Source organism: Erpetoichthys calabaricus, chromosome 1 (assembly GCF_900747795.2).
Source record: "Erpetoichthys calabaricus chromosome 1, fErpCal1.3, whole genome shotgun sequence".
Lineage (NCBI taxonomy): Eukaryota > Metazoa > Chordata > Cladistia > Polypteriformes > Polypteridae > Erpetoichthys > Erpetoichthys calabaricus.
In genome coordinates this window covers 314,400,596-314,426,396 of record NC_041394.2, presented here as the reverse complement: position 1 = coordinate 314,426,396, position 25,801 = coordinate 314,400,596, and the positions used below count along the sequence as shown (strand labels likewise).

General features: G+C 37.9%; 1 protein-coding gene across 1 annotated transcript in view; it reads left to right on the top strand.

The window, feature by feature from the left end:
• The window catches only part of aldh1l2 (aldehyde dehydrogenase 1 family, member L2), a 92,929-nt gene that overhangs the window by 29,938 nt on the left and 37,190 nt on the right, over positions 1-25,801 (top strand). The window contains exons 8-14 of the mRNA XM_028817635.2: positions 6,033-6,158; positions 11,334-11,425; positions 15,512-15,659; positions 16,046-16,165; positions 18,419-18,546; positions 21,567-21,717; positions 24,609-24,679. Of these exons, the coding sequence (XP_028673468.1) occupies positions 6,033-6,158; positions 11,334-11,425; positions 15,512-15,659; positions 16,046-16,165; positions 18,419-18,546; positions 21,567-21,717; positions 24,609-24,679 (836 nt within the window). The remainder of the gene's footprint in view (positions 1-6,032; positions 6,159-11,333; positions 11,426-15,511; positions 15,660-16,045; positions 16,166-18,418; positions 18,547-21,566; positions 21,718-24,608; positions 24,680-25,801) is intronic.

The window sequence follows — 25,801 nt, the reverse complement described above, 5'->3', positions numbered from 1 at the left end:
AAATCAATAGATCAATAGAGGGACGAGCTGCCAATGACAAGTTGACACAGAAAAACTATCTGGAAAAAACTTGGAACCCCAAAATGTTTTGAAAGTTACTTGGGAACTTCTAGCTGTCCTGGCTCGGCTGGAACAGATAACATATTTTTTTGAGACAAACCCAGGATAAGTATTTAAAAGGGGAAACAAAACAAATAAAATATTTAAAAAAAAGCAACCAAAACCCAGACAAGAGGCAAGAATCACAGTCAAAATTCAGGTATGAAGCCAAAACCAGTCAAGATCAAGGTTATTATAGTTTTGCCTTTTTATATTAGTTTTTATTTCTATATTTTTTCTGAGCTTACTTGGAAATTCAGTTTACTTTTAGTTTTCCTCCATCGTGTATTTTTAGTTTTAGTTTAGTTTTTATTTTACAAAGACATTTCTATTTTATTTTTATATATATTAGTTTCAGTTTTAGTAATTATAGTATGGTTAAAGAGCTACAGTACTACGGAGTTTAGTTTTTGTGTCACAATAAGGCAGAACTGTACACTTAACGGGTTTGGATATAATATGAGTTTAATGTTAGTGGAAGCTTACTATGCTACATGACACAGTTTACTATTTGGTTTTGTCTGATAAAAAGCATAATCAAAACCAAGTACTGAATATAAACAATTTTACACAATTTTATAATTTCTAAAATATTTTCTATGTCATTTGTGCCGAACAAATCTGCGTTGACTGTTGACACTTTTTTTTTCTTTTCCTTTTATTGCCTAGAATGGGCCAATTTGTAATGAACTTAAGGTGAATTGTAAGGTGTGAGGGTTTTTTTACTCTAAATGTCTGCAGCACACCACATATCCTGCTCCAATGACAATGTGCTTATGATGAATGCCTTCTATATTTCATTCAAAAATCTCAAACACTGGGCTTTATTTTCTACCGGCCATATTGGTCTCTGTTTCCATCTCAGGCACACACAATTTATAGACAGAATTTTGCACCTACAGGCCTGGAAAGATTAAAAAAAAAATAAGAAAAGAGATTCTACTGTGTTCTGACAGGCGTGACCATGAAAATCACAGGGGGTTAAGGAAGAACAAGGCTCTTAGGCATGAATGAGTGTGCAGACCCCACCTAGCTGTATTGAGGGAAGCAAAGAAAAACAAGCATGTAGTGTGAAGGTTAGGGGCAGTGAAACTTGAATAGCCCACCATAAGAACAGTAAAACCTTAATGAGCAGAGCAAGAGTAGGTGACAGGTGTATGGAGGGGCACAAAATGACAGAGACAGCATCTGAGATTAAGAACAATATATACATTATCTAAACCTGTTTATCCAGAGAAGGATCACAGGAACCTGGAGCCTACCCAAGCAGGTTTGGATGCAAGGCAGGAAAAATCCCTGGTATGCAATATGTGTGATATGGCTGATGTTAAGAACAAAAAGAATAGGATATTTCAACTATCTGATTTGAGAGAGAGAGAGAGAGGAACATTGAAAAAATGGGGACAGATATTTTAAAACATAATTCTGCTACTGGATTATTTTCACAATATCAGGTATTTTGAGCTGTGAATATGAACTGAAAAAGATAAATTAATAAATACAGAATAAATACAAAAAAACATTTAGTATGTATTAGTATCACTTGGCAGACTCTCTTCGCCTACCTACCTGTATGTAGTTCAGTAGAGACATTGCCAACTCAGGAATTTTACAAGGTTTGTATCACTTCATTGTTAAACAACATTTTTAATGCAAAAGTGATTGGTCAGCAATAATATGCTGATCTTGTATGTTGACATTGTCAGTCTTTCGATCAGTGCCATTTTATTTTCAAAAATCGGGAGTGGTCTCCCCTAGACTTTCTCGTGTACTCAGATATGGGGATGGATATTTGAGGAGTAAACCACAAGACGAGGATTATATTATGTACATTAAAGAACCATCAACAACAAATCAAATGAAATTAATAATATATTGAACAATTATTATAAAAGTAAACTTGAATAAATCGGACTCTGCAGTTGCATGTAAAAAAAAAAAATCGAGTATGTGTTCAGGTAAATTACCATTTCCGGTTAATGGATTTGTCCCAAAAGTTAATACAGGTCTACAATTCTGGTGTAACAACTACATGCCGAATTTCATCCATCTATCTAGTTGCATTTTTGAGATATTGTATTTATACACATACACACAGACATAATTCCAAATAATGGTATTTTTGGACTAGGGGAGTTCTAAAATGTCCAGATTCATCAAAATGTCGAGGTCGAATTTTTTTTCATGATTGGTATACTTTCTCTATACTTTGTATACCTCGAGTGCAAAGTGGCAGGTGAATTACTGTCAACAAAAAGCAGGCACCTGAGAAATAAACTGAAACGTTAATCACTCGTAATTTTTCTGTCCATACGGTAAAGTTTTTTTTTTTTTGAGCAGCACATTCCGATTCCAGGCATTTGAATTACATCTTGATATACAATCAGTGCAAACAAAGGCAGTGCGTAAATTGCTTTCTATTCCACAGGCTTTACATGTGTATTCAGCTTGCTCTGTCACTGCAAATGCTGTGTGAACAATCAGCCTCCTTCACCAGGGTTAAAAACTATCCATCCATTATCCAACCCGCTATATCCTAACTACAGGGTCACAGGGGTCTGCTGGAGCCAATCCCAGCCAACACAGGGCGCAAGGCAGGAAACAAACCCCGGGCAGGGTGCCAGCCCACCACAGAGAAAATAACCAAAGAAAAATAAATTATTCAGTTTGCATGTTGCTGCCAATATGTAAAAACCGAAGCTCAAATACCAGTTGCATGGCTGGTGTAGAGGTAAGAACAGCTGCTTCTAAATCAAGAGGTTGCGGGTTTGATCCCGGGTTCTCTCTGCATTTTCTGTTTTGAGTAGTGAGCTTCTGTTATGATTACTATTATATAATAAAAACATACATTTGTAGCAGTCAGTGTAAAGTTTTGCTACTTGTAAAAGATATCACTGTAGGGATATAAGCAGACACACAGATGCTGGTGAATCATGTCTTCTTGGTATCTTGTTGTTACTTGAATTTTTTTAATTCAGTTTTATTCTTGGATAAAAGCATACTTGTTTTGTTATAACTTTGTGAAAGTGTTTATTTTATATTCCAGTAACTACTTGAATGACTTGAATGATATCAAATCTGTGTCGTTTTTTTACACGTTCTTCTCGGGCATCTTTGTTATCAAAGCACAAATGCCGCATGATAGTCTGATAGTGGTCACAGGGCATCATATCTTTGATTGCCAGTACAACAAATAGTTCTGAGCAGGCATCAAGCACAGCACCAACTGTGGTCATTGCTGCTCTTCTAAAAAGAATGGAGATAAATGCCATCAACTCAAAGAGGGAGAGGCAAATTTGTTCTGCCATGTGAACGTGACTGAGAGAATTAAACTGAAAAAAAAAAAAGTAGCAAAAATTAACAACAGGTGTTACAGACTCAGATCAAATGTATGTTTTTATTATATATTTTTAATAGTAATTAATAATAGCAGCTCACTACTCAAAATGGAAAATGCAGGGAAGACCCCAGCTCAAACCCGCAACCTTCCTGATTTTGAGGCAGTCGTTATCACCTGTAACCCACCCTTACAATTGATAAATGGGCTTTGGTTTTTACATATTGACAGCAACATGTACATTTGAATAATTTATGTTTCTTTGGTTGTATTCTTGAATAAAGGCGTATTTCCATCCACCATCCAACCCGCTGAATCCAAACACAGGGTCACGGGGGTCTGCTGGAGCCAATCCCAGCCAACACAGGGCACAAGGCAGGAACTAATCCCAGACACACACAAACACACCCACACACCAAGCACACACTAGGGCCAATTTAGAATCGCCAATCCAACTAACCTGCATGTCTTTGGACTGTGGGAGGAAACCGGAGCGCCCGGAGGAAACCCATGCAGACACGGGGAGAACATGCAAACTCCACGCAGGGATGACCCGGGAAGCGAACTCAGGTCTCCCAAATGCGAGGCAGCAGCACTACCCACTGCGCCACCGTGCCGCCCAAGGCGTATTTGTCTTGTTATATCTTTTGTGAAAGTATTTGATATTTGAACTTAAATCTTCACACATTATACATCTCACGTCAATATTTTATTAATTTTTACTATAACATGGAAAAAGTTTGTTTTAGTTATGTGTTTCTTACATCTTACATCTCATTTCTTACCTCGCATTTCCTATCATCTTACATTTATTCAGATTATTGTAGACACGGAACAATCATGAAATATATGTATTCCGCATAACGATATATTATTTACCCTATACCACTCCAGGCATCTCACACCAAGATAAATGGACTTGAGCTGAGAGAACCTCAGCTGTGTCGGTGGGGGATGGGATAGTAGGCTGCTTCTGTTGATTGACATATTTGCAAAACAAAGACACTGATGAAGGAATTTAAGGTGGCCTGGCATTACATATTTTTTCATAGGGTTCAGGGATTCTAGTGTTAATGCAGCTTGGTAATTCCCACTATCAATGGGGCACAAACACTGGATTGTTTCACTGAGCTACCCTCTTGTTGATTTCAGGCCGTAGACACCTGTTCATTTAATTGAAAGGGGGGGACTACCTTGGTGATTTTAGTCTGAAAACAGTAACAAAAATATTATAGGTAGTCATATAGGAGTCACCCACTCTGATGGTGTTACCCTCCTCTAGTGATGCAACCAAGTGGATTCTCTTTTGTAGTGACTTCTCTGAGTTTTGGGGAATACGCCAGTTCAGTCAAGATCTGTTTTCCAAACAGTGCTTTCACTATAGAGATTGGAAAGCATCATAGTCAATCTGGATACATGTGGAACATTTCACAGGATTTGCAGCCAATCTATAGCTTATGGGGATTGTGAAGACTGAGTTAAGGTGGTCTGGGAATCCCATAAACATGTCTAAACTCGGACTACTTAGTTACATTTGTCCGAATGTCCTGAAAGAAGATCATTTGAGCATATTGGGAGCATATTTGAAGGATTTTGTTCATTCTGTAAATTCTTGTGGATCCCCTGAAGAATCTGAATGCTGTTTCGGTGTAAACATAAGTGTTCTGTTAGGAAATAGTGAGTGTAATGCATTTGATTTGCACTTGTGTGTTTGTGTGTGTGTGTGTGTGTGTGTGGGGGTGGGTGGGTGTGTGTGTGTGTGTATGTGTATGTATATGTTTTTAATATATACCTGGAAATGGATCTGCCATTAAACAACAATTAAGTTTCAGGGGCCCTCAGGTACAGGGGCCCATAAAATATTTTAACCACTAGTAATTAGGACACTGCCTCTTTGCACTGCAAATCCACATTAGTCACACTTTTCTTGGTGTATGGTGACATGGAGTGCATTTGAGGTGTGTGGTATCTCTCACAGAAATATGGGTTTCTCTATCACCGAAAGAAAATAAGTGATCTCAATAAAGGATGTACATGGATATCTGAACTACTTAAATGCTGTGCTGTTCCACTCAAAGGAAAGAAGTGTTGGGCATCAGGCACATGATTTGTTAGGATCGTGTTAAGGGAAAGTTAAATACTAGAAAATGTCAGGGACGATTTACTGTATGTGGTTCAAAGCATCTTCATCATACAATAAGGTTATTTCTAATCTTAGGAAAGGAATGGCTTCCATTAAAACTCATGCCACCCATCTATCTCCTCTTGAAAGAGAACATTTGTCTGTTATTAAGCAGATACAAGATACAGTATTGAAAAACAATACAAAGAGTATTTGTGTATTTGGAACAAAATTCTTACACATATTTATCAATAAGTCAATGTATGTACTGTAAAATTTGATTACATACATAAATATTTAACTTAATGCAATGTAAGCTTCAGATCCAACACAAACTGGATCTCCCCTTGTTTATATGAAAAATAATATGTAATCTTCGGAACTGTTGAGAGTCTATAATGAACCATGCCAGATGTGTATTTCTTAAAGCTGCTTCAGCAACATTTCTTTCCTAACCTTTGTTTTTCTTTATAGCTTGTAGTAAGAAATCTTCAGTTTGATGATGGCAAAATGATTCCAGCTGCCAAATACTTTTCCACTGGAGAAACTACCACTTTGACGCTTACTGAAGAGGAGATGAAGACAGCTGAACAAATCAAGGTTAATATATCTTTTTTTAAATTTGTATTTGTTAAGTAATGTAGCTTTGGTCGGCCCTAATTAAAGTGGGATTAAATTAGAAGAAGTTACTGAGGACCACATTTTAATTAATTTCTTTTTTTTTTAATATTAATGCTTATTCAATACCTACTGGGACAGTTGATTTATTTAAAAAAATAATAATACAGTATGGAATGTGTGTCCGTATATCTCGCTCTCAAAGGAACTCTAAATGGTATTAAAAGATTTCTTTAAAAAAAATAAATGGCAAGCTAATCTCAGTAAAAAGTCTGTTAACATGTGCCTTGGTTTGTAGATAGATAGATAGATAGATAGATAGATAGATACTTTATTAATCCCAATGGGAAATTCACATTCTTCAGCAGCAGCATACTGATACAATAAATAATATTAAATTAAAGAATGATAATAATACAGGTGAAAAAAACAGACAATAACTATGTATAATGTTAAATATTAACGTTTACCCCCCCTGGTGGAATTAAAGAGTCGCATAGTTTGGGGGAGGAACGATCTCCTCAATCTGTCTGTGGAGCAGGACAGTGACAGCAGTCTGTCACTGAAGCTGCTCTTCTGTCTGGAGATGATACTATTAAGTGGATGCAGTGGATTCTCCATAATTGATAGGAGCCTTCTGAGCGCCCTTCGCTCTGCAACAGATGTTAAACTGTCCAGCTCCATGCCAACAATAGAGCCTGCCTTCCTCACCAGTTTGTCCAGGCGTGAGGCGTCTTTCCTCTTAATGCTGCCTCCCCAGCACACCACTGCGTAGAAGAGGGCGCTCGCCACAACTGTTTGATAGAACATCTGCAGCATCTTAGTGCAGATGTTGAAGGAAGCCAGCCTTCTAAGGAAGTATAACCGGCTTTGTCCTTTCTTGCACAGCGCATCAGTATTGGCAGTCCAGTCTAATTTATCATCCAGCTGCACTCCCAGATATTTATAGGTCTGCACCATCTGCACACAGTCACCTTTGATGATCACTGGGTCTATGAGGGGTCTGGGCCTCCTAAAATCCACCACCAGCTCCTTGGTTTTGCTGGTGTTCAGGTGTAGGTGGTTTGAGTCGGACCATTTAACAAAGTCATTGATTAGGTCCCTATACTCCTCCTCCAGCCCATTCCTGATACAGCCCACGATAGCAGTGTCATCAGCGAACTTTTGCACATGGCAGGACTCCGAGTTGTATTGGAAGTCCGATGTATATAGGCTGAACAGGACCGGAGAAAGTACAGTCCCTTGTGGCGCTCCTGTGTTGCTGACCACAATGTCAGACGTGCAGTTCCCAAGACGCACATACTGAGGTCTGTCTTTAAGATAGTCCACGATCCATGCCACTAGGTATGAATCTAATCCCATCTCTGTCAGCTTGTCCCTAAGGAGCAGAGGTTGGATTGTGTTGAAGGCGCTAGAGAAGTCTAGAAACATAATTCTTACAGCACCACTGCCTCTGTCCAAGTGAGAGAGGGATCGGTGTAGCATATAGATGATGGCATCTTCCGCTCCCACCTTCTCCTGATATGCAAACTGCAGAGGGTCAAGGGCGTGTTGAACCTGTGGCCTAAGGTGGTGAAGCAGCAGCCTCTCCATGGTCTTCATCACATGTGATGTCAGAGCAACAGGCCGAAAGTCATTCAGCTCACTAGGACGTGATACCTTTGGGACTGGGGTGATACAAGATGTTTTCCAAAGCCTCGGGACTCTCCCCTGTTCCAGGCTCAGGTTGAAGATGCGCTGTAGAGGACCCCCCAGCTCCGATGCACAGACCTTCAGCAGTCGTGGCGATACTCCATCTGGACCCGCTGCTTTGCTGGCACGAAGTCTCCTCAGCTCTCTGCTCACTTGCGCTGTTGTTATTATGGGTGGGGATGTTTTTCCTATGCTGGTATCAGCAGAAGGATGTGTGGAGGGTGCAGTACTCCGAGGTGAGAGTGAGAGTGGGTTAGGGTGGTCAAACCTGTTAAAAAAGTTGTTCATTTGGTTTGCTCTCTTCACGTCTCTCTCAATGGTGGTACCCCGCTTCGAGCTGCAGCCAGTGATGCTCTTCATCCCATCCCACACTTCCTTCATGCTGTTATTCTGCAACTTCTGCTCCAGCTTTCTCCTGTACTGCTCCTTCGCCGCCCTGAGTTGGACTCGGAGTTCCTTCTGCACGCGCTTGAGCTCATGCTGATCACCGTCTTTAAAAGCCCTTTTCTTCTGATTCAAAAGGCCCTTGATGTTACTTGTAATCCATGGCTTGTTGTTAGCATAGTAGCGTACTGTTCTTACAGGAACTACAATGTCCATACAGAAGTTGATGTAGTCAGTAGTGCAGTCAACAACTTCCTCAATGTTCTCATTATGAGATCCCTGCAGGATATCCCAGTCTGTAGTTCCAAAAAGTTCTCTCAGAGTATTCTCAGCCTCCGGGGTCCACTTCCTGAATGATCGTGTGGTTACAGGTAGGACTCTAACTTTTGGTTTATAGTGAGGCTGAAGCTGAACCAGGTTATGATCTCCTTTCCCAAGCGCAGGCAGCGGGGTGGCGCTGTATGCGTCTTTAACGTTTGCATACAGTAAATCAATAGTCTTATTTCCCCGGGTGTTACAGTCCACATACTGGGAGAATGCAGGCAATGTTTTGTCCAGCGATTAGCACAAGCGCCTCAGGGTGCTGCGTTTGTAACTTAGCAACAGCGGAATGGATGATGTCACTCGCTGACTCCACGTCTGCCCGAGGAGGAATGTATACAATAACAACAATGACATGTCCAAACTCTCTGGGCAAATAGTAGGGACGTAAACTTACGGCCAACAGTTCGATATCCCTGCAGCAAGTGGAGATTTTGACGTTAACATGTCCAGAGTGACACCACCGTGTATTAACATAGAGAGCGAGTCCTCCTCCTTTGTGCTTACCACAGGTACTTGCATCTCTGTCCGCTCTAACTGTGCTAAACCCGGGTAGCTCCACGTTGGCATCTGGGATGGTGTTATTTAGCCACGTTTCGCAGAAACACAACAAACTGCATTCTCTGTAGGTCCTTACATTTTTCACCAGAAAAATATATAAAGTATAAAAAGTAAAATATGGTCTGCTTTCTGTCTGTAAATCAAAATTAACAATTAACAAAAACTCAGCTAAAGTAAATAAACCTTTCATGTACATCACAAAAATCACATTCCATCATACATAATGTGAAAAGCGAATGTATAGTTTTGCACAATCACAATAACTTCCCAGAAAAACAAAACGTGAATTTGTTGGTGTCTTTATTAGCAAAGTAACTTCAGGAAGTGAAGAACACAAGAAGGGCACAAAATGACTGATGTTCAATAAATTTATAGTCCGGTAGAGAGTGCTGTTCTTTGCTTATTTGGCACCAAGCAAGGCATAGGCATTACATATCTTCCATTCCATTTTCCTGGGTCTAGACCTGAGAGAGACCTACTCCTTATGTGGTCGCGACCTGACTGAGGAGGATGAGACTATCTGGAGAAGCCAACATAAAAACAGCTCCGTGATCACTGTTTTGTACACACAGCACTTGGGAGCCAGGAGACAGGTCAGGGTCCATCTGGCTGGGTATGTGTTCACCAGTGATTTTTGCAGAGCCGAGGGCCAGTGGACATACGAGTTGCCTCTGACCATGGGTCCAGTGAAGTGAGGCAGAGAGAGGACCACCTGTATGAGCGGGCAAAGGGACAAAGCAACTGCACTGCAAAAAATGAAATCTTAACAAGCCAGACAATCTTGAAAAGAGATAATAGATCTTGTTTTTCTTATTTTAAGAATAACTGACTTGAGTAGATTTGTATGTGTAAGATATATAATCTCATTTTTAGAAAATTTAACAAGTTACATTTTCTCACTATATTGGCAGATAATTTTGCTTGATTCTAGTACCTTTTTCTTGTTTTTCTTGTTAAAACAAGAAAAAGGTACTAGAATCAAGCAAAATTATCTGCCAATATAGTGAGAAAGTTTAATGCTTTTTTGGCTGGTAAAATTCTGGTGTGCCTTGGGGTTTTTTGGGTTACAAAAAGTGTGCCACCACAGAAAGGTTGGAAAACACTGCCCTACGTACACCTTTGCTGCTGCCATACTAAAAAACATCCCCGTAGCTGCTATCTTGTTTAAAAACTGACACCATGCATTACTTAGATGATTGTGTTGCGTTCTTTGCAGTATCTTCACTAATTTATGCAAACTGGAATAATGGGTATGGATAATCATTATACTTTTTATTTCATAGAATTTTGTCCTCCATATTAGGGCACTTAGCACTGTATGCTGGCTGGCAGACTGGCAAGTTAAATACAGTGATACTAGAGACTTATTTTGGTTTTAGTGCCACTCAAAGATAACTTATTTAGCACTTATGTCATATGACATTGATTCGTTCTTCTTACAGAAACGTGGGGGGAGGGAGGGAGGGAGAGGGAGCATAATTTTTACCTTTACAACTTTTCTCTAGCATTGCACCAGGACTGCCGTAAACCCCCTCTCCACCCCCTCTCTTCCACTCCCCTGCACCTATATTAATATGTATAAATCAAGAAAATTAACACCAGTGGTGTATTATTGTGAACCACATAATATGAAATGTTATTTCAGAAAATTCTTAAAGGTAGTATACAAATACGGTACTGGATGTGTATGTAATTCTTTTAATTACACACTTAACTTTTTTGTATTACTCTTTTATAATGTTAAAACAAAAAAAAAATTACATGAAAATGCCACCTTGACCAAAGCAGTGCCTGAGACGTTTGCCTTGTTGCTTACCCTGGATGTGACAATATTTTTTAATGCATTAAACAGGCCACGTTAATCACAAATATTAATGCGTTAACTTTCCCAGGCCTAATTCTCATATAATTCACAGTAATTGTATGTGATTCCATTGATATAATTTTATAGTTTCACATACATTAAAGCCTTTCATTTTTACTTTGAACAAGAAAGTAAGAAAACATTACCTTCTTTAGTGTAAGACTCTGTGAATGCAAAGAAGTTTTGTTCGTCATTTTCTTTTAACTTTTTTTATCTAAAATTTTTAATAAAATGCCATATCCTGTTATACTGTCTACGCGGTTCTTGCCCTCAGAAACATTTTTATAAATGGATAATCTTCATATTGTTTTTTTTTTGTTGCCATTTTGTCACAGGTTATCTGGAAAGGAATTTTAACTAATGTTCCCAAAATAGAGGACTCCACAGATTTTTTCAAGTCTGGAGCAGCCTCTATGGATGTTGTAAGGTTAGTTGGGAATGAACTCTTTTAAATTAAAAAGTAACTATAAAATATTTAAATTTAATTTTTTGACAAGAACATTTTAAAAAATATATTCTATAAATTAGCAATCAAAAAACACTTTATGTTTACAGTAAAAAAAATGTAAGGGGATGAGTGTTCTTCATTAGCATACAGATGTTTTAAGTTTCTTGCTTATGGCCACAGGATAAAGCTACAGAAGATTATTCCCTCCACACAAAAAATTATTTTGTTATTTCACAAATGTATTGCATTATTTTGCAATAATTATTGTGCTGTTTCGCAAATAGCCATTGCCTACTGGTGTTGTGATAGTTAGTGAGGAATAGGTTAAGCACATGCATAGGGTGCAGTCAAGTGACAAAACCTAAACAAACATCTTTATATATAATCTTCATTTGGATCTTGATCTTTGTTTGTCCGTGAATTCACTGCCTTGTGTGGTGTTCCTGCTGTGTTCAGTAGAGGGCAGTAGTGATGGAGGAGGAGAGGAAGTGAGGGGGAGGATCGTTGGATGAGGTTGGAGTGTGGTGATTAAAGAGGATTGAACTAAAGGAGACTACGTGCTGTTTATACTGGCTCAGTACACAACACCTTGGTTGTTACTTTTGTTTACAAACACTGTCGATACCACTCTTTGTGTTTAGATCTGGCGTCGACACCTGCTTCGTTGTCGAGACTGTGGTTTTTTGTGTTTCTATCAACCGTCATTGGCAGCACTTCGTCCAAATCGAATGTTCACCCACTTCTTGGAGTCGGCAGTCAGAGTATACAAGTCGGACACACTTCTGTGATTTTCCATCAGTTGGCGTTTGGAGTTCAAGAAAGAAGCATTGGTTCTTCCTTACTCTTTGGATTGCCACAAAGCAACCTGCGAGATTGGAGAAAGGCTGAGAAGAGATCGTGAGAGGAAACAACAGCGTCATGAAAACGAGATGGACTGTGAACGGAGAGAAGCAGAAATGCTCCTCCACCACCACATAATTACTATTCGGACAGGGATTCCGAGTAGGCCGTTCCTATCGAAATCAATGTCCAAGGGTTTTGTTTTGTAATTTTGTTTCCCTTATAAAAAATCATAATGGTGTGCGACGAAGGGCCCAGTTCACGACTGGCAGCCATGTTTAAACAGGGAGCCCTTCACAGACAACTTTAACACGCGCAACGTAGTTGGGCACACATGGCTAGTTATAGGTATATATTTATTCCCACATGAGCTAAGGGGTAAATTTTAATATGCCCAGTTTCCTGTGATTATCCCAGCAGCACTGCTTTTAACATTAACTCTTTTAGGGCTAATTTTTTTTTTTTGTTTCTTTTCTCCCAGGGCTGAATATTTTTCCAAAAACTAACATTTTTTAAAAAAGAACACAAAGCAATTGTTTAACATATCAAATCAACAAAAAATATTTACTTTTGACAAATGTTACTGTCTTGCATGTTGTATGAGCCTGCATACTCTATGATTTCACATACATATCACATACATTTTACACAGCAAAGTCTGATCTCGCTCAAAGCAGCCAATTTCAGTCATTGCCACATTGCACTCCTTACAATATGTGTTGCTTTGGTGCCTATTTTTCAATTGTCTGTTGCTGCACTTTCTAACATATATTGTTAGTGTGTACTGTAGAGAGACAAGTCACCCATTTGCCATCGTGCCATGCCACTGCCACCAAGTTTTCTGCCTGCATGAAAACCGTATTGTCACCTCTTTTCATCTTCTGAAACTTTATGAACTTTATGTATGGCATTATAGCCTGGCTCACCCCATGGGATTTGCTTCTGTTTATTACAGAAGTCAATAAAACTTTGCAGCAGCACGTACCTAAGCCACCAGGGGACAAAACACGTTTGGACCAATGCTCCCTGAAGTTATATCACCAGTTCTGTCCCATCTCTATTTGTAATGCCACAGCGTGCTTCATCTCGTATTTCGTTGTGGGTTTCCACTTTGAAAAACGAGAATGCGATGCAAACGCAGCCCGCGATTCAAAAAAAATCTCTGCCTACCTGTTTGTCTCATCTGACAGTAGCTGAAAAGCAGCATCAGGAGAGAGCAGCCTGAAGTACAGCAGCTGGTGATCTGTCGTGTCCAACAGCAAGCCATGCCGTCTTGTAAACTCCGGTAGCCAGATCGGCTCTCAACGGATCAATGTCTGTGTATTTATCCCATGCGAACCTTGCCGTAGATGCATCGGCTGCGCGAAGGCACTCAACTGGCAGCAGATCCGCTGGCGCGGCATCGGCTGGTGTCTGATCAGCTGATGCCTGCTTCTAACTCTCTTGCTCGATCTCCTGATCACTGCCAATAAAGTCCGATTCTGAAAAATCAAGAATCCGACTCCGCGATAATGCGCAAAACATCGTCTGCCGAGTGTTTTCTTTTCTGCACTTGCTTCGCTGCCTTTTCACATGTCGGTGCCATCTTGCCTTTGTTTACATTTCGCAACTCACGCACACACAATGTTTATTTGCCGAGTCAACGAGTCTAGCATTTCTCCAAGCACAGAGGGAATGCCTGTGACGTGACAGTGAGATTTGTCGCCATTAACAGCTGATTGTCGCCCCCTATCCCTGGATGTCGACTTTTGTCGACATTCGCCTTCAACCCCTCCTGTCGACAAAAGTCGACATCCGCCCTAAAAGAGTTAAGAAGCAACTGTGGTGGACATCCCAGCAGCACTGCTTTTAAGGTTAAGAAGCAACTATGGTGGACAGCACAAGGGTCCTTGGCTGTGTGATTGTACCCTGCAAATCAAAAATGGTGTGCTCCTTGCAAATCCAGTAGCAGAAGCATATAAATAAAGTATCTGTTTAGTTTTAACCCAGTAATTTGATAGATGTTTTGAAACAGCGTTATCTGGTTTCACACTAGCCAATGTTCATACCACATATCTTGGGAGCTTTGGTTGGAGATAGAAAAAGAGGATGAAAGGTATTTACTCCACAGCACATGAAGGACTAAATGTGTTTTCTTAATTGAGAAGTATTATTTACATATTTCCAGTATTCATTGTTAGAATAGGTCATTATATGCAGTTAAGCACACTAATGTTGATGCCAGTCTATCCATGGGAGAACATGCAAACCCTATGCAGGCCCCGGTACCGTGAGGCAGGAATGACTTCTCTGCACCACCACTCTGCCCATATTAAAATATCTAATTAAAACCAAATGTATACTTATAACATCTGTTCAGTTCTTGTCACTTGGCTGCAAGCTATATGCTTGCTTAATCTCTCTGTCAGTAGCGGTCATATACATCTAAACAGTTGCATGATTAATGGTAACGGAAGCAGCAGTAGGCAATATCTTTGTGAAATAATGCAATAATTATTGCAAAATTATACAATAAGTATTGTGAAATAACACATTTTTTTTGAGTAGAGAAAATAAATTTTCATACAAAGCATTTGAACTAATGAGGCTTCATAGTCAAATCCTTAGTCCCTGGACTAGACTGTCCTGGCAATTATAAGCCATCACTATAATTACTAAGGTTCTGCATATCAGACACATACACTTTCTGTCATTCTCACAATTGGTCATTGGGTTCTTGCTTGTATATCAATTTTAAAACATTGTTCTTGGTTGGTATCTTTCCATTTAACTTGCTTTGGAAACTCTCATAAGACATTATCTTGTCAGAACTCATCTAATTTTTTTCTGTTAATTAAGCATCATATTCAAAAACCTTTCTGCCTGTTTTTGCAACATTCAGCATATACAATGCAGTACTTTTATAACCACAATCATAACTGTTTTGGAGCAATGTTACTGTACTTCAGATGGAAACAAAATTATGCTGTATTCATGTTTTCAAATGTTATTAAAGATGGTAACAATACAATCTGTAAATAAATTATTTATGAAGCCTCTACACATTAGCCTGTTCACAACTGCATTAGATACCGGAGTTATTAAGCAGAACCTTGTTGATTCCTCCTTAAAATAAAAATTTGAAAATATATGTAGAAAATTGTAGAAAAGATGCATTTACAGATTATGCTTCTAAAGTGACTGAAATATACGATAGTGAAATGTCCTTCACCTTTTCCCTTATAGATTAGTTGAGGAGATTAAGGAGAAATGTAATGGATTGCAGCTTCAAAATGAAGATGTCTATATGGCTACTACATATGAGGAGTTTATTCAGATGGTGGTACGGAAGCTTCGGGGAGAAGACAAGGAGGAAGAAATCATCATTGATCATGTAGGCTTCACTATACAGTGTCTAGGCCAGAAATGATGTTATTGGTGGCTGAACTGTGCCTTTAGCTCACAAATATCATTCTAATTATGCTTCTCTTAATATGTTTGTAGTAAGATATTTCTATGCCTTTACTATTAAGTTAGAATATTTTATTTTAGTAGAAATTCAATATATTTACTATAGGTGGAGAAATTAGAATTTTATTGTGTAAGGTTAGCAGTGTATACGTATTATATTGGATATTTAGTATTATACTTTTAGTTTTCAATGTCAAGCTGCTTTTTATCAGTACTAATACAAATACAACTAATAAATGTGCTAAGTTGGCTAACTTGAAAGTCACAGAAAGCAAACTTTTAATTTTTTGGTCACAACTTATTCTTTAGGTGACAAAAAATGTAAATAATTTGACTGTGAAGATGCCTTATCAATGCTTTATCAACGGAAGATTTGTGGATTCTGAGAATGGAAAGACATATGACACTGTAAACCCCACAGATGGATCTGTAAGTAATTTTCTGTATAAGTAGGTAAACACTGAGGCAAACATCACTATTCAGAAAAAAGTGCTTTACTGCCAAAGTTATAAAATGATTTAAAGAATATTATTTACTAGCCAAAATATATGTTTCTTTTTCATGAGTTTCTGGCTTTTGTCTGTACTGTTTTAAAAAATGGAATTGATAAATTTTTTTTAAAGATATGTTACAGTATTGATCATTTTGCACTGGAGCACAGAAGCATGAACCCATAGAGTTCTGAGATATACTCTAGAAATTAATATCTAATATCCATTAAACATACAGTACAATTTGAACCTGGGTGAACTATGGATCATATGGAGTCTGCTGGGTAGTGCATATAGTGCAGGTCTTACTGATAAGATACATTTTTAGTTATGTTTTAGGTGTAGTTTCTGATCACTCTCCATCTTGCCACATAAGTCTGGCTGTTGGAGAAAAGGGTGAATGAACAGGGAGATGTTTTTGTTAAAGCCTGACCTTGTGACTTACTAATAGTCTTGGTGAAACAAACTCTTGACAGCCCATTGATGGTGTTATGGTGTTTGAACTGGAATGGCTAATTAGCTCTTATTAAAACAGTGCCACCAAGCTTTTTTAATGCAGAAAAATGCATACAATTTTCATTTTATTTTGTATAGATTATCTTGTTCATAATACACACTTTTTCCCATATTCAAGGAAATGCAGCAGCTTACATTATTGTATACTGATATTAGTTTAAACTGCAACAAGGTTATTTCATTAAAGAGGTTGTCAGTAACATTCAAATGCTTAATACACTTAAGGCCAGATGGGAACAAAAACTCAAATGTGACAAAAATTTGGAGGAAGCAAAGGTAAGGGAGCCCTCAGCTCTTTAGAAAGGTTCCAGGTGAACGTCAGGTGATCCTAACCAGCCTCTCCCTAAGCAGTCCAAGTTTCATACTCACAGCTCTTCCAGTAACTGTACCTGTGTTGCATGAAAGTACTTGGACCAGTGTTCATGTTAGACTGTCCTGGAGCTTTTTAACCTGTTTGTTATGAGCTGTGGCAAGAATGAAGGTTACTTGTCTGATGCTGAATGTGATACACTGGAAACTGAGAAGGTAATGAAATGAAAATAGGTTAGTAAATACTAGTAGATATGATATTCACATGCACAGTCCTCCATGAATGGTTGTGCAGGGGTAGCCTTAGGTAAAATAGCTCTTGAAGAAAAGTGAACGGTAGACCAAACTGTATCAGTCCTCAGAATGTATTGCATCCTACCAATAATCCACCTGAAACCTGACACAAGAAAAGTACTGCCTGCTGCTATATAGACTTGTTTCGTGGAGTGAGCAGAACAGAGAGAACGAAAGACAGAGATCAGAGAGATGGGACAAAGCTGATTTATAAATTCTAGATTTCTGAGCTTGTGACAAACGCATAATATTAAATATAAAGATTTGCCCATTTTAATAGTTAATGAAATCCGTAATAATCTGAATTATTTTACCCTCTATTAAAGATTCTGCCCTTTTGAATAAAGAGCAAAGGAATATACCACTGTATGTTGAATTATTTTGTTCAGTTTATTATTTTTGTATTTACTGTATGTATATGGACAATGCTGGATTTGTACATGGGCTACCTTCTTGAAAAAGCTATGTAACATATTCCAACTTTGCATTTGAAAATCTAACTTAATAATGTGCATGTAATACGTACAAGTGAATTACAACAGAACATGCCTAATTTTTTATTTGTGAATATTATGGCTGTATCATTCATTCTTTTTCAGAATGATAAAGCCTTTTTCACTAAAATGCTGACATAAGCGCATGATGGACTGTCAGCCCATTTATCACTGGTAGCTGTCCAGTCCTTTCTGGATAGGTGTGAATACCCAGCATTATAAGACACAGACTTGGAAAATGTTTTGACGGATGTTTTAATCATATTAATAAGGGGTGCCTTTTAGAAAGCCATAATCTTTTCTGTCCATGAATGTACAAGTACACGATTCAATGTGTACTTTATGTAACTAGGGGTTAGATTTATGAACTTACTGTTTGCAAGTTTTATGTTTTTAAGCATGTAATGAGATTTGATGATCTAGCATACTGTTTTTCTAAATAATTGTTGTTACATGCAGGATATATTAATATTCTTATTATTTTTTCATAAAATATCAGTAAAAATAATAGCAACCTATTCCTTTTAGTTTTTGTTGTGAGGATAAAAATCTTATTAGAATTATTATATTTTTTACAGGTCATTTGCAAAGTATCCTATGCCTCAGTTGCAGATGTTGACAAAGCAGTTGCAGCAGCCAAGGATGCATTTGAAACTGGACCATGGGGCAGTATGAATGCTAGAGACAGAGGAAGACTTTTATATAAGTAAGAATTTTTATACATTTAATTATTAATTCAGGCAGAAACATTTGTATTTTATTATTTTTGCAATCAAGTGCAAATCCCTGTGCATTTTGTTGTTGTATTTTTTTCTACATATTAAGCTTTCTTTGGCAGTTTGCTATATTTAACGGTAACATTTATAAAATTGATACAGTAATTTAATGTAACCATTATATAGTGATGTAAAATTAATAAAATAAGAGTGAAATTTTATAAAAATTACTTTGGAGGCTATACTTAATACCATTGCAACCCTAAATTTGTATTACCGGTAAGTTTGTTTGAGAATGTATGCATGTATATGTACTAGAGTTATGGATTGAAGAAGGTACAGTCATATAAGTATCATTACCCCTTAATTCAAATTCAAAGAATGAAAAACATTTTGTACTGTTATTCATATTTCACTACTTAGTGCTGTTACAGGATTTTTGATGTGTTAGCCTGTAAAATGTGTGAAAATGTAGCTTTTATTCGTGTTCATGAAATAACAGGAGCTTTCTTCAGTGTTTGCAATAGATTGCAATATGGAACAGCTTTCTTACATATAGGATGTACTATTTTTTGAAGGAATAATATGCTATTATAACTAGTACATTTAATTTTGCACTGCATGGTGATGTTAAGATAGTACTTTGTTAGGGACAGTGATCTTTCCATTCATTTAGGATAGATAACTCTGGAGTAATTTTCAGTAAATTATTTTAAGAACAGTAACCATACTATACGTGGCATAGTGGTTATTCATCTTGAATGCAGTGTCTTGTGTTCAAATTTTGTGCTATGGAGAGTTTGTGTGTTCTCTCTTTCTCATCAGAGGTTTTGCCACAGGTGTCCAAACCATCCCCATATCAAAAAAATATTTATGTTAGTTTAGTTACTGATTTTTTTTTTTCCATTCATTTCATTTTCTTTTACTTATTTGGCTGCCGCCTTTATCCAAGGGGATTTACAATGTTTTATGATACAATTGATTGTTTCTTTTAGTTTACCAATTGGAGCACAGGCAGGTCAAGTGACTTGCTCATGGTCACACAGTATCAGCAGCAGAATTTGAATCCACAGCCTAACGGTTTGAAGTCCAAAGCCTTAACCACGACACCGCACTGATTTTAAGCTGGTCCTTGGTGGGTGTAGGCGTGAATGGGCCCTAAGGTGTCCCTCCCAAAGTTTCTTTCATAGCTTCTGGTTCTATCGCTATAGACTATGGCCCAACCGTGACCATGCATTAGATTGAAAGGTTTTGAAAATGTTAAGTGGCGACATTAGAATGAAACATTTACTTGATCATGAAATCATCAGGTGGTCTCCTTTGTTGTCTAATTTAAAGCATGTTGTGTTCAAGAAATTAAACTGTCACTCACTTTCAACGAAAAATTTCATCTGGGACAGTTACTTGACCTAAATATGAACAAATCAAGCACCGTGTTCATTATATTAATGTAAACTATCTTTACATATAGTTCTGTGAAACTTTATGTGCCACTGAAGTTAAATGCATTTAAATAAAACTGAACAAGATAAGTATATACTTTTTGTACCAAAAATGGGTGTTGCATTATTTGCACACACACCCAAAGTAGTTTGCTTTGGGGAAATAGGTTAAGAATCACTGGCGTTGGGCAGCTGAATATTATAATCATTAGAATTGTGATTACCAAGTATTTATTAACTTACCTTTGTATATCCATCATATTAAGGAGAAAATCATCGAATTCTGTGCTCTGCTGTGCATTCTTAATAAGGCTTAGTTTACACCTGTGTATGTATGCAAAGCAGTGTGTTAGTACAAGTGTGTTTTTCATATGTTCTTTGTACGTTTGTGTGTGGTTTTTAGGGCATGTTAACACATCTGGGTTTATGTGATTTCATGCTCTAATTCAACATGTGTCTGCTTGCTGTATTGTGCTTAAGTAAAGGTTTCTAGTGGGGGAAAAAATTGCTGGAGACATTATCATATACAGACAGTTTTAAGTTGTGAGTAGTATTCTGGTAGTGCGATGCCCAGTTCACTAATTTTGCATTAATGGCGACTGTGATCCTAAAGATGTGTCATTGGCCATGGAAGGGCAATTCAGTAGACTTGGGCCTGTGATCCAGCAACTGGTGAAGGTAAGAAAAAGTCCCTGGAAGGCTAGCAGAAAGAAAGAATACGTACTTGCCAACAGAGAGGAGCACATGGTTTCAAGAAGTGAGAAATGGGAAGGTGCTGTCTTTTTTAAAGTGTAGGACTGGCACGAGGCTGGTTGTTTACCTTCATTCTGCCTGGCAGCTACTTATAATGCCTGGAGAGCAAGGTGGACCATATTGCACTTTTTACACAAAGCAGCCCAGGCTCAGTGCACATGGTTGTTGACAAAGGGCTCTTTAACTAAGGGACTATATAGTCCTTTATAAGCCCACAGTCTTCAGTAGAAAGAAGAAAAGATAATTAGTTGGCTAGAATGAGGCATGTGATGTAAAGACAAACCTGTTTTTGGAATGCTGGAGAAGCAGGAAGGGGCGAGCCACCCCATTTACAAAACAGGCTTCCATACTGTTATAGGAAGGAGCAGGTTTTGCTTTGTGTTGTCTTTTGTTTTGTGATGGTTTTTGTTTTCCTTTACCTAACCCTCACCAGTATGTTAATTTGTTTAAAAAAAAAACATCATTTTTTGTGTATTTTTACTTCCGTGGTGTCTTCTCATATTCTATAAATATTTAAAATATGAGGAAGGTATTAATAAAAGTGGTGATGAATGATATAAAAATGTTTCTGTCCCCTAAAGATGTTCAGAATCTTGTAAGGTGAAGGAAGGGAATTTAGAGGGCAACTAGTTGACCTAGAATAATGGGTTTTAAACTACTATTTTAATCAATGGATTAAATATAAATTATAGAATGAATAAATACAGCCAGTATATTAAAGCCAGAGGAATAATGAAGTTTGCAGGTGTTGAGATTTCTGCATCCTTAAAGAGGCTGATTATTTATTATTTTCTTATACTTAAAATGTCTTGCAGGCTTGCAGACCTAATGGAGGAACACCAAGAGGAGCTGGCTACTATTGAGTCAATTGACTCAGGTGCAGTGTACACACTTGCCCTTAAGACACATGTGGGAATGTCTGTCCAGACTTTCCGTTATTTTGCTGGATGGTGTGACAAAATCCAGGTATGAACAAATTCAATATGCATTGCTTAATTATATTGTGAATCAATGAATTAGTGTAGTGATCATCTTTGACAAATGGATCCGTGCTGCTACTCCCATATGATGCAGTGCAATGGGTAAATATTTGGGCAGTAACGTCAAAGTTACAGTTTTAATGTAGTCACGAGTAATATAAAGGTTATCCAAGGTGTAGCATGTCAGCTTTGATTTTTTAGTATTTCTGTTCATATATGATTTAAAGGTTCAAAGAACACCCCTCTCAAAATGCATGTTTTACATGTTACTTGCCCCATGTAGTTGTGAGAAAAAAATTAAATCTCAGATTTTTATGAAGAACAGAAAGAAAAAGTTTGATGATATCATAGAACCCAATGGTGACCTGTGCTGTACAACAGCAAACAATGTGAAAAACGTCCATTTAAAAAAAAAACACTCCTGTTACTCGTGTTACATTCATTCATTTATCCAGTTGTATGTTCAAAACTAAATTCTCTCTACTGACACTGTGTGGCCATGAGCAAGTCACTTCACTTGTCTATGTTCCAAATTGGTTACATTTCTTTTATTAATCAATCTCAAATGTTGTAAGTCACCTTGGAAAAAGGCATCATCATAATAATAAATTAAGTTGCCTAAGTACTGAATAGATATATCGCAAACTGTGCAGCCATTTTTGGTCAAATACAGTATTATTGAATACATACTCCTGGGAAAGGCCACTCACATCAAAAAAAGAAACTTGTTCCTGTAGTAGTACACTTTGCAACTGAAGAGCTGCCTCTCCTCCTTATTCATTGGTCAAGAGTTCTATCTTCAGTTTAAAAGCACAGTATTATTACTCTTCCATACATAACAAGCTGTAAACACAGGAAAAAAGGGGGTGAGCGTAATTTACTTCACAGCAAATGACGGATTGGACGTTTTTGGTAATTGACAAGTATTAATAACAAACTTCCAGAGTTAAACACACTGACCATTTAGTCCGTAAATATAGGGGAAGAACATGCAAAGTCTATGCAAACCCTAGTACTCTGATGCAGGAATGACAGCTCTGCACTTCCACTCTGCTTATGCTAAAACATATGTTCTAAACTTACTTTTAGTTTAAATCAAGTTAAAGTTTAGTATGTCCAAGACATCTATTCAGTTCTTGTCACTTGATTGCACACTATATGTGTGTTCTCTGTCGCTAGACTACTAAAGCATTCATGGGCATGATAATACTGTTGGCAGCAGGCAATAACTTTGCAAAATAACTCAATAATAATTGCAGTGGCAAGAATGAGCTTCCTTATGATTCAGTATGTGTGCTTGCTTTACGAGTATGTGTGGCATAAATATCAAAACTACTCCCACAAAAAGCCACTGTGATCAGACAAAATAACTGACAGTGTGTCTTTACCCAAGGCCAGCTCTGCTATTTGGGCAAACTAGGTGGTCTCAAAGTTTGGCAGAATTTGGAGGTAGCATTTTTTAAATAACACAAATCCTTCCATCCATCCATTTTCCAACCCGCTGAATCCGAACACAGGGTCACGGGGGTCTGCTGGAGCCAATCCCAGCCAACACAGGGCACAAGGCAGGAACCAATCCACCGCAGTAACACAAATCCTGCTTACGAATATTCAGAGTCAATAAAACTGTCCAACTCCCATTAACCCAATTATATTGTAACGACTACAGTGGCGTAAGAGATAGGCAGGCAGGAAGTCACACACACAACACACACACACACAGGATATGCAGGTCTATGCCATTAGACAGCCAGGTGTTTTTATTATACTATTTATTTACACCAGAAGAGATATCACTAAACCTCCAAAAACTAAGCACATTTGAAAAGTCGTACCTCACTTTGTGTTTTCCCCTTTTCAGGCACACTATGCCAGACCATTATTGTTGCGGACCTGCCAACTTGTGGTCAACTCTTTGCAATGCCTTTTCCTATACATGAACCCGCAGGATTCTTGACATCTGCTATGCCTCATGCACTCCATTAGCTAATCCATTCACTCTGGTCGTACACTAGTAGGTCCTCCTCACACAGGCAGCTCCTTGCAGTCACCTTCTGAAAATGCTTTCACTCCATACGCTTTTAATTAGGTGACTGGCTCTTTCTCCCTGCCATAAACCTGCAGGTACTTGGCCCCATGCAATTAATAAGTGATTCAATCTTCTTGATGCTACAATATTTTTTATAATACAATATTATTTCATATATTACCACCGTTTTAAGCTTCACTTCTGACATCCCACGTGAGCCCTATAGATAGATAGATAGATAGATACTTTATTAATCCCAAGGGGAAATTCACAACCACTTTACAAGTGGTTATCAAAAATCCCAGGTTGCTGCACTGTACTGAGCTTCAGAGGTTCTCTTTACAGTGAGTGAATATCCTTATTTCTTTATTTTCTTGAGAAGCATGAGCCATTATCTACTGTTTGGATGCAGACCACAATATGAGCCTACTAATAAAGTGGAATGCGTAACAACAGGGCCCATCAGTGAATATCTTTTCTTGGGCTGCAGGTTCATACTTGGAGAAGAAGTCTCCAGAGGTTTCACTGCTCTAAGATGATTATGACAGTAATTATGGCTCACTCTCCTTTATTATTTTGTTAGTAAGGCAATTGGTAAAATGGGAAATGATCAAGATATCTTTAATCTAAGCATATCAAATATGTGTTGAACAAAGCGAGTTCTTAAATTTCAACAGATAAGCCAGCCAGCCATCTATCCATTCAATCATGAATTCATTTTCTTGCTGGCTTATCCACTTTAGTAGATATGCCAGCTGTTACTCTTTTTGTGTTTTCTGTTGTTATACAATATGAAGCATTAATGGCATTAACCTATATATTTATATTAACATATTTTTTCCCTTTAGGGCACAACCATACCAATTAACCAGGCTCGTCCTAATCATAATCTTACATTCACTAAAAAGGAACCTTTAGGGTAAGCAATATTCTTCTATTTTCTGCTAAAGTTCATTCACTTTTTTTGTTTATAATAAAGAAAATATTAAATATGTGTCTTAGAACAGGGGTTACAAGGGGTCAGCATTCTTTTTCTTCCAAGTGCTAGTAATAAAACTCAACTCGGCTTTGGGGGCCAGTCAATTTGATCCATCGCAACATCGATAGTGAGATGTGTGTGCTTGCTTCTCAGCAGCTAAGTGGCCAGTGTCTAGGGTTAATTTGGACCCAGCAATCTGCAGAGTAGCATACAGATGCCCCTACAACAATTCGAAAATTTTTTACACAACCAGGTCTTTTGAGAAACATTAATCTAATCTGCTTTTTTGATATTCTGCACAAACTGTAGAATTATCCAGTTTTTCCCAGTTATCTATTCTTTGAAAAACTACAGACACCTCTCAAATGCCTTGATATTGCTGTACTAATTGCCGTCTGAGTTTTCCCTCTCCCTGTAGTCTGAAATGTAACTAATTGACATGCTAGGTGAGATCAGTGAGAAACACCAACTTCCAAAGCCATATAGAATCAGATATTTTTTGACAGGCTTTCTTTCTTTTTTCTGATTTATGAGCACTTTTCAAACAATCTCCGCACTCTGCCTCTGCTCAACAACCTCACTTCAGTATGGTATGGTATGTCACTGTACTGTGTGTTGGTTTTATCCATAAAACCTTGTAATTGTCATTGATTTAGTGCCCATGAGCAAATGAAATTTACAGTAGATGTGACAACTGTCATTGCGTCTTCAAGACCAAGAGCCTTTCTACAGAGCTCTTCCTGATGGATAATGCAATGCGTACCAACTGGTTTCCAAATGCCCATTGATGTGATATGAATGTTTATTCTCCCCATTAAGCCAGTTTTCTTTCCTGCCATGTTCTTAGCGCCATCGTTTGTAATGCATTTTAGGTTTTCCCATTTCACAGTGCTCAATTGTTTAACACACACGGGAACAATTCTTCTCCGGTTACATTGCCTTTCAGACTATGAAAGGTACCTAGCTCCTCAGTGATACTGAACGATTCATCTATGCCTCGTAAAAACACCAGCAATTGTGCAGTTTCCAATACATCAATACTCTTATCAAGGGCAATAAAAT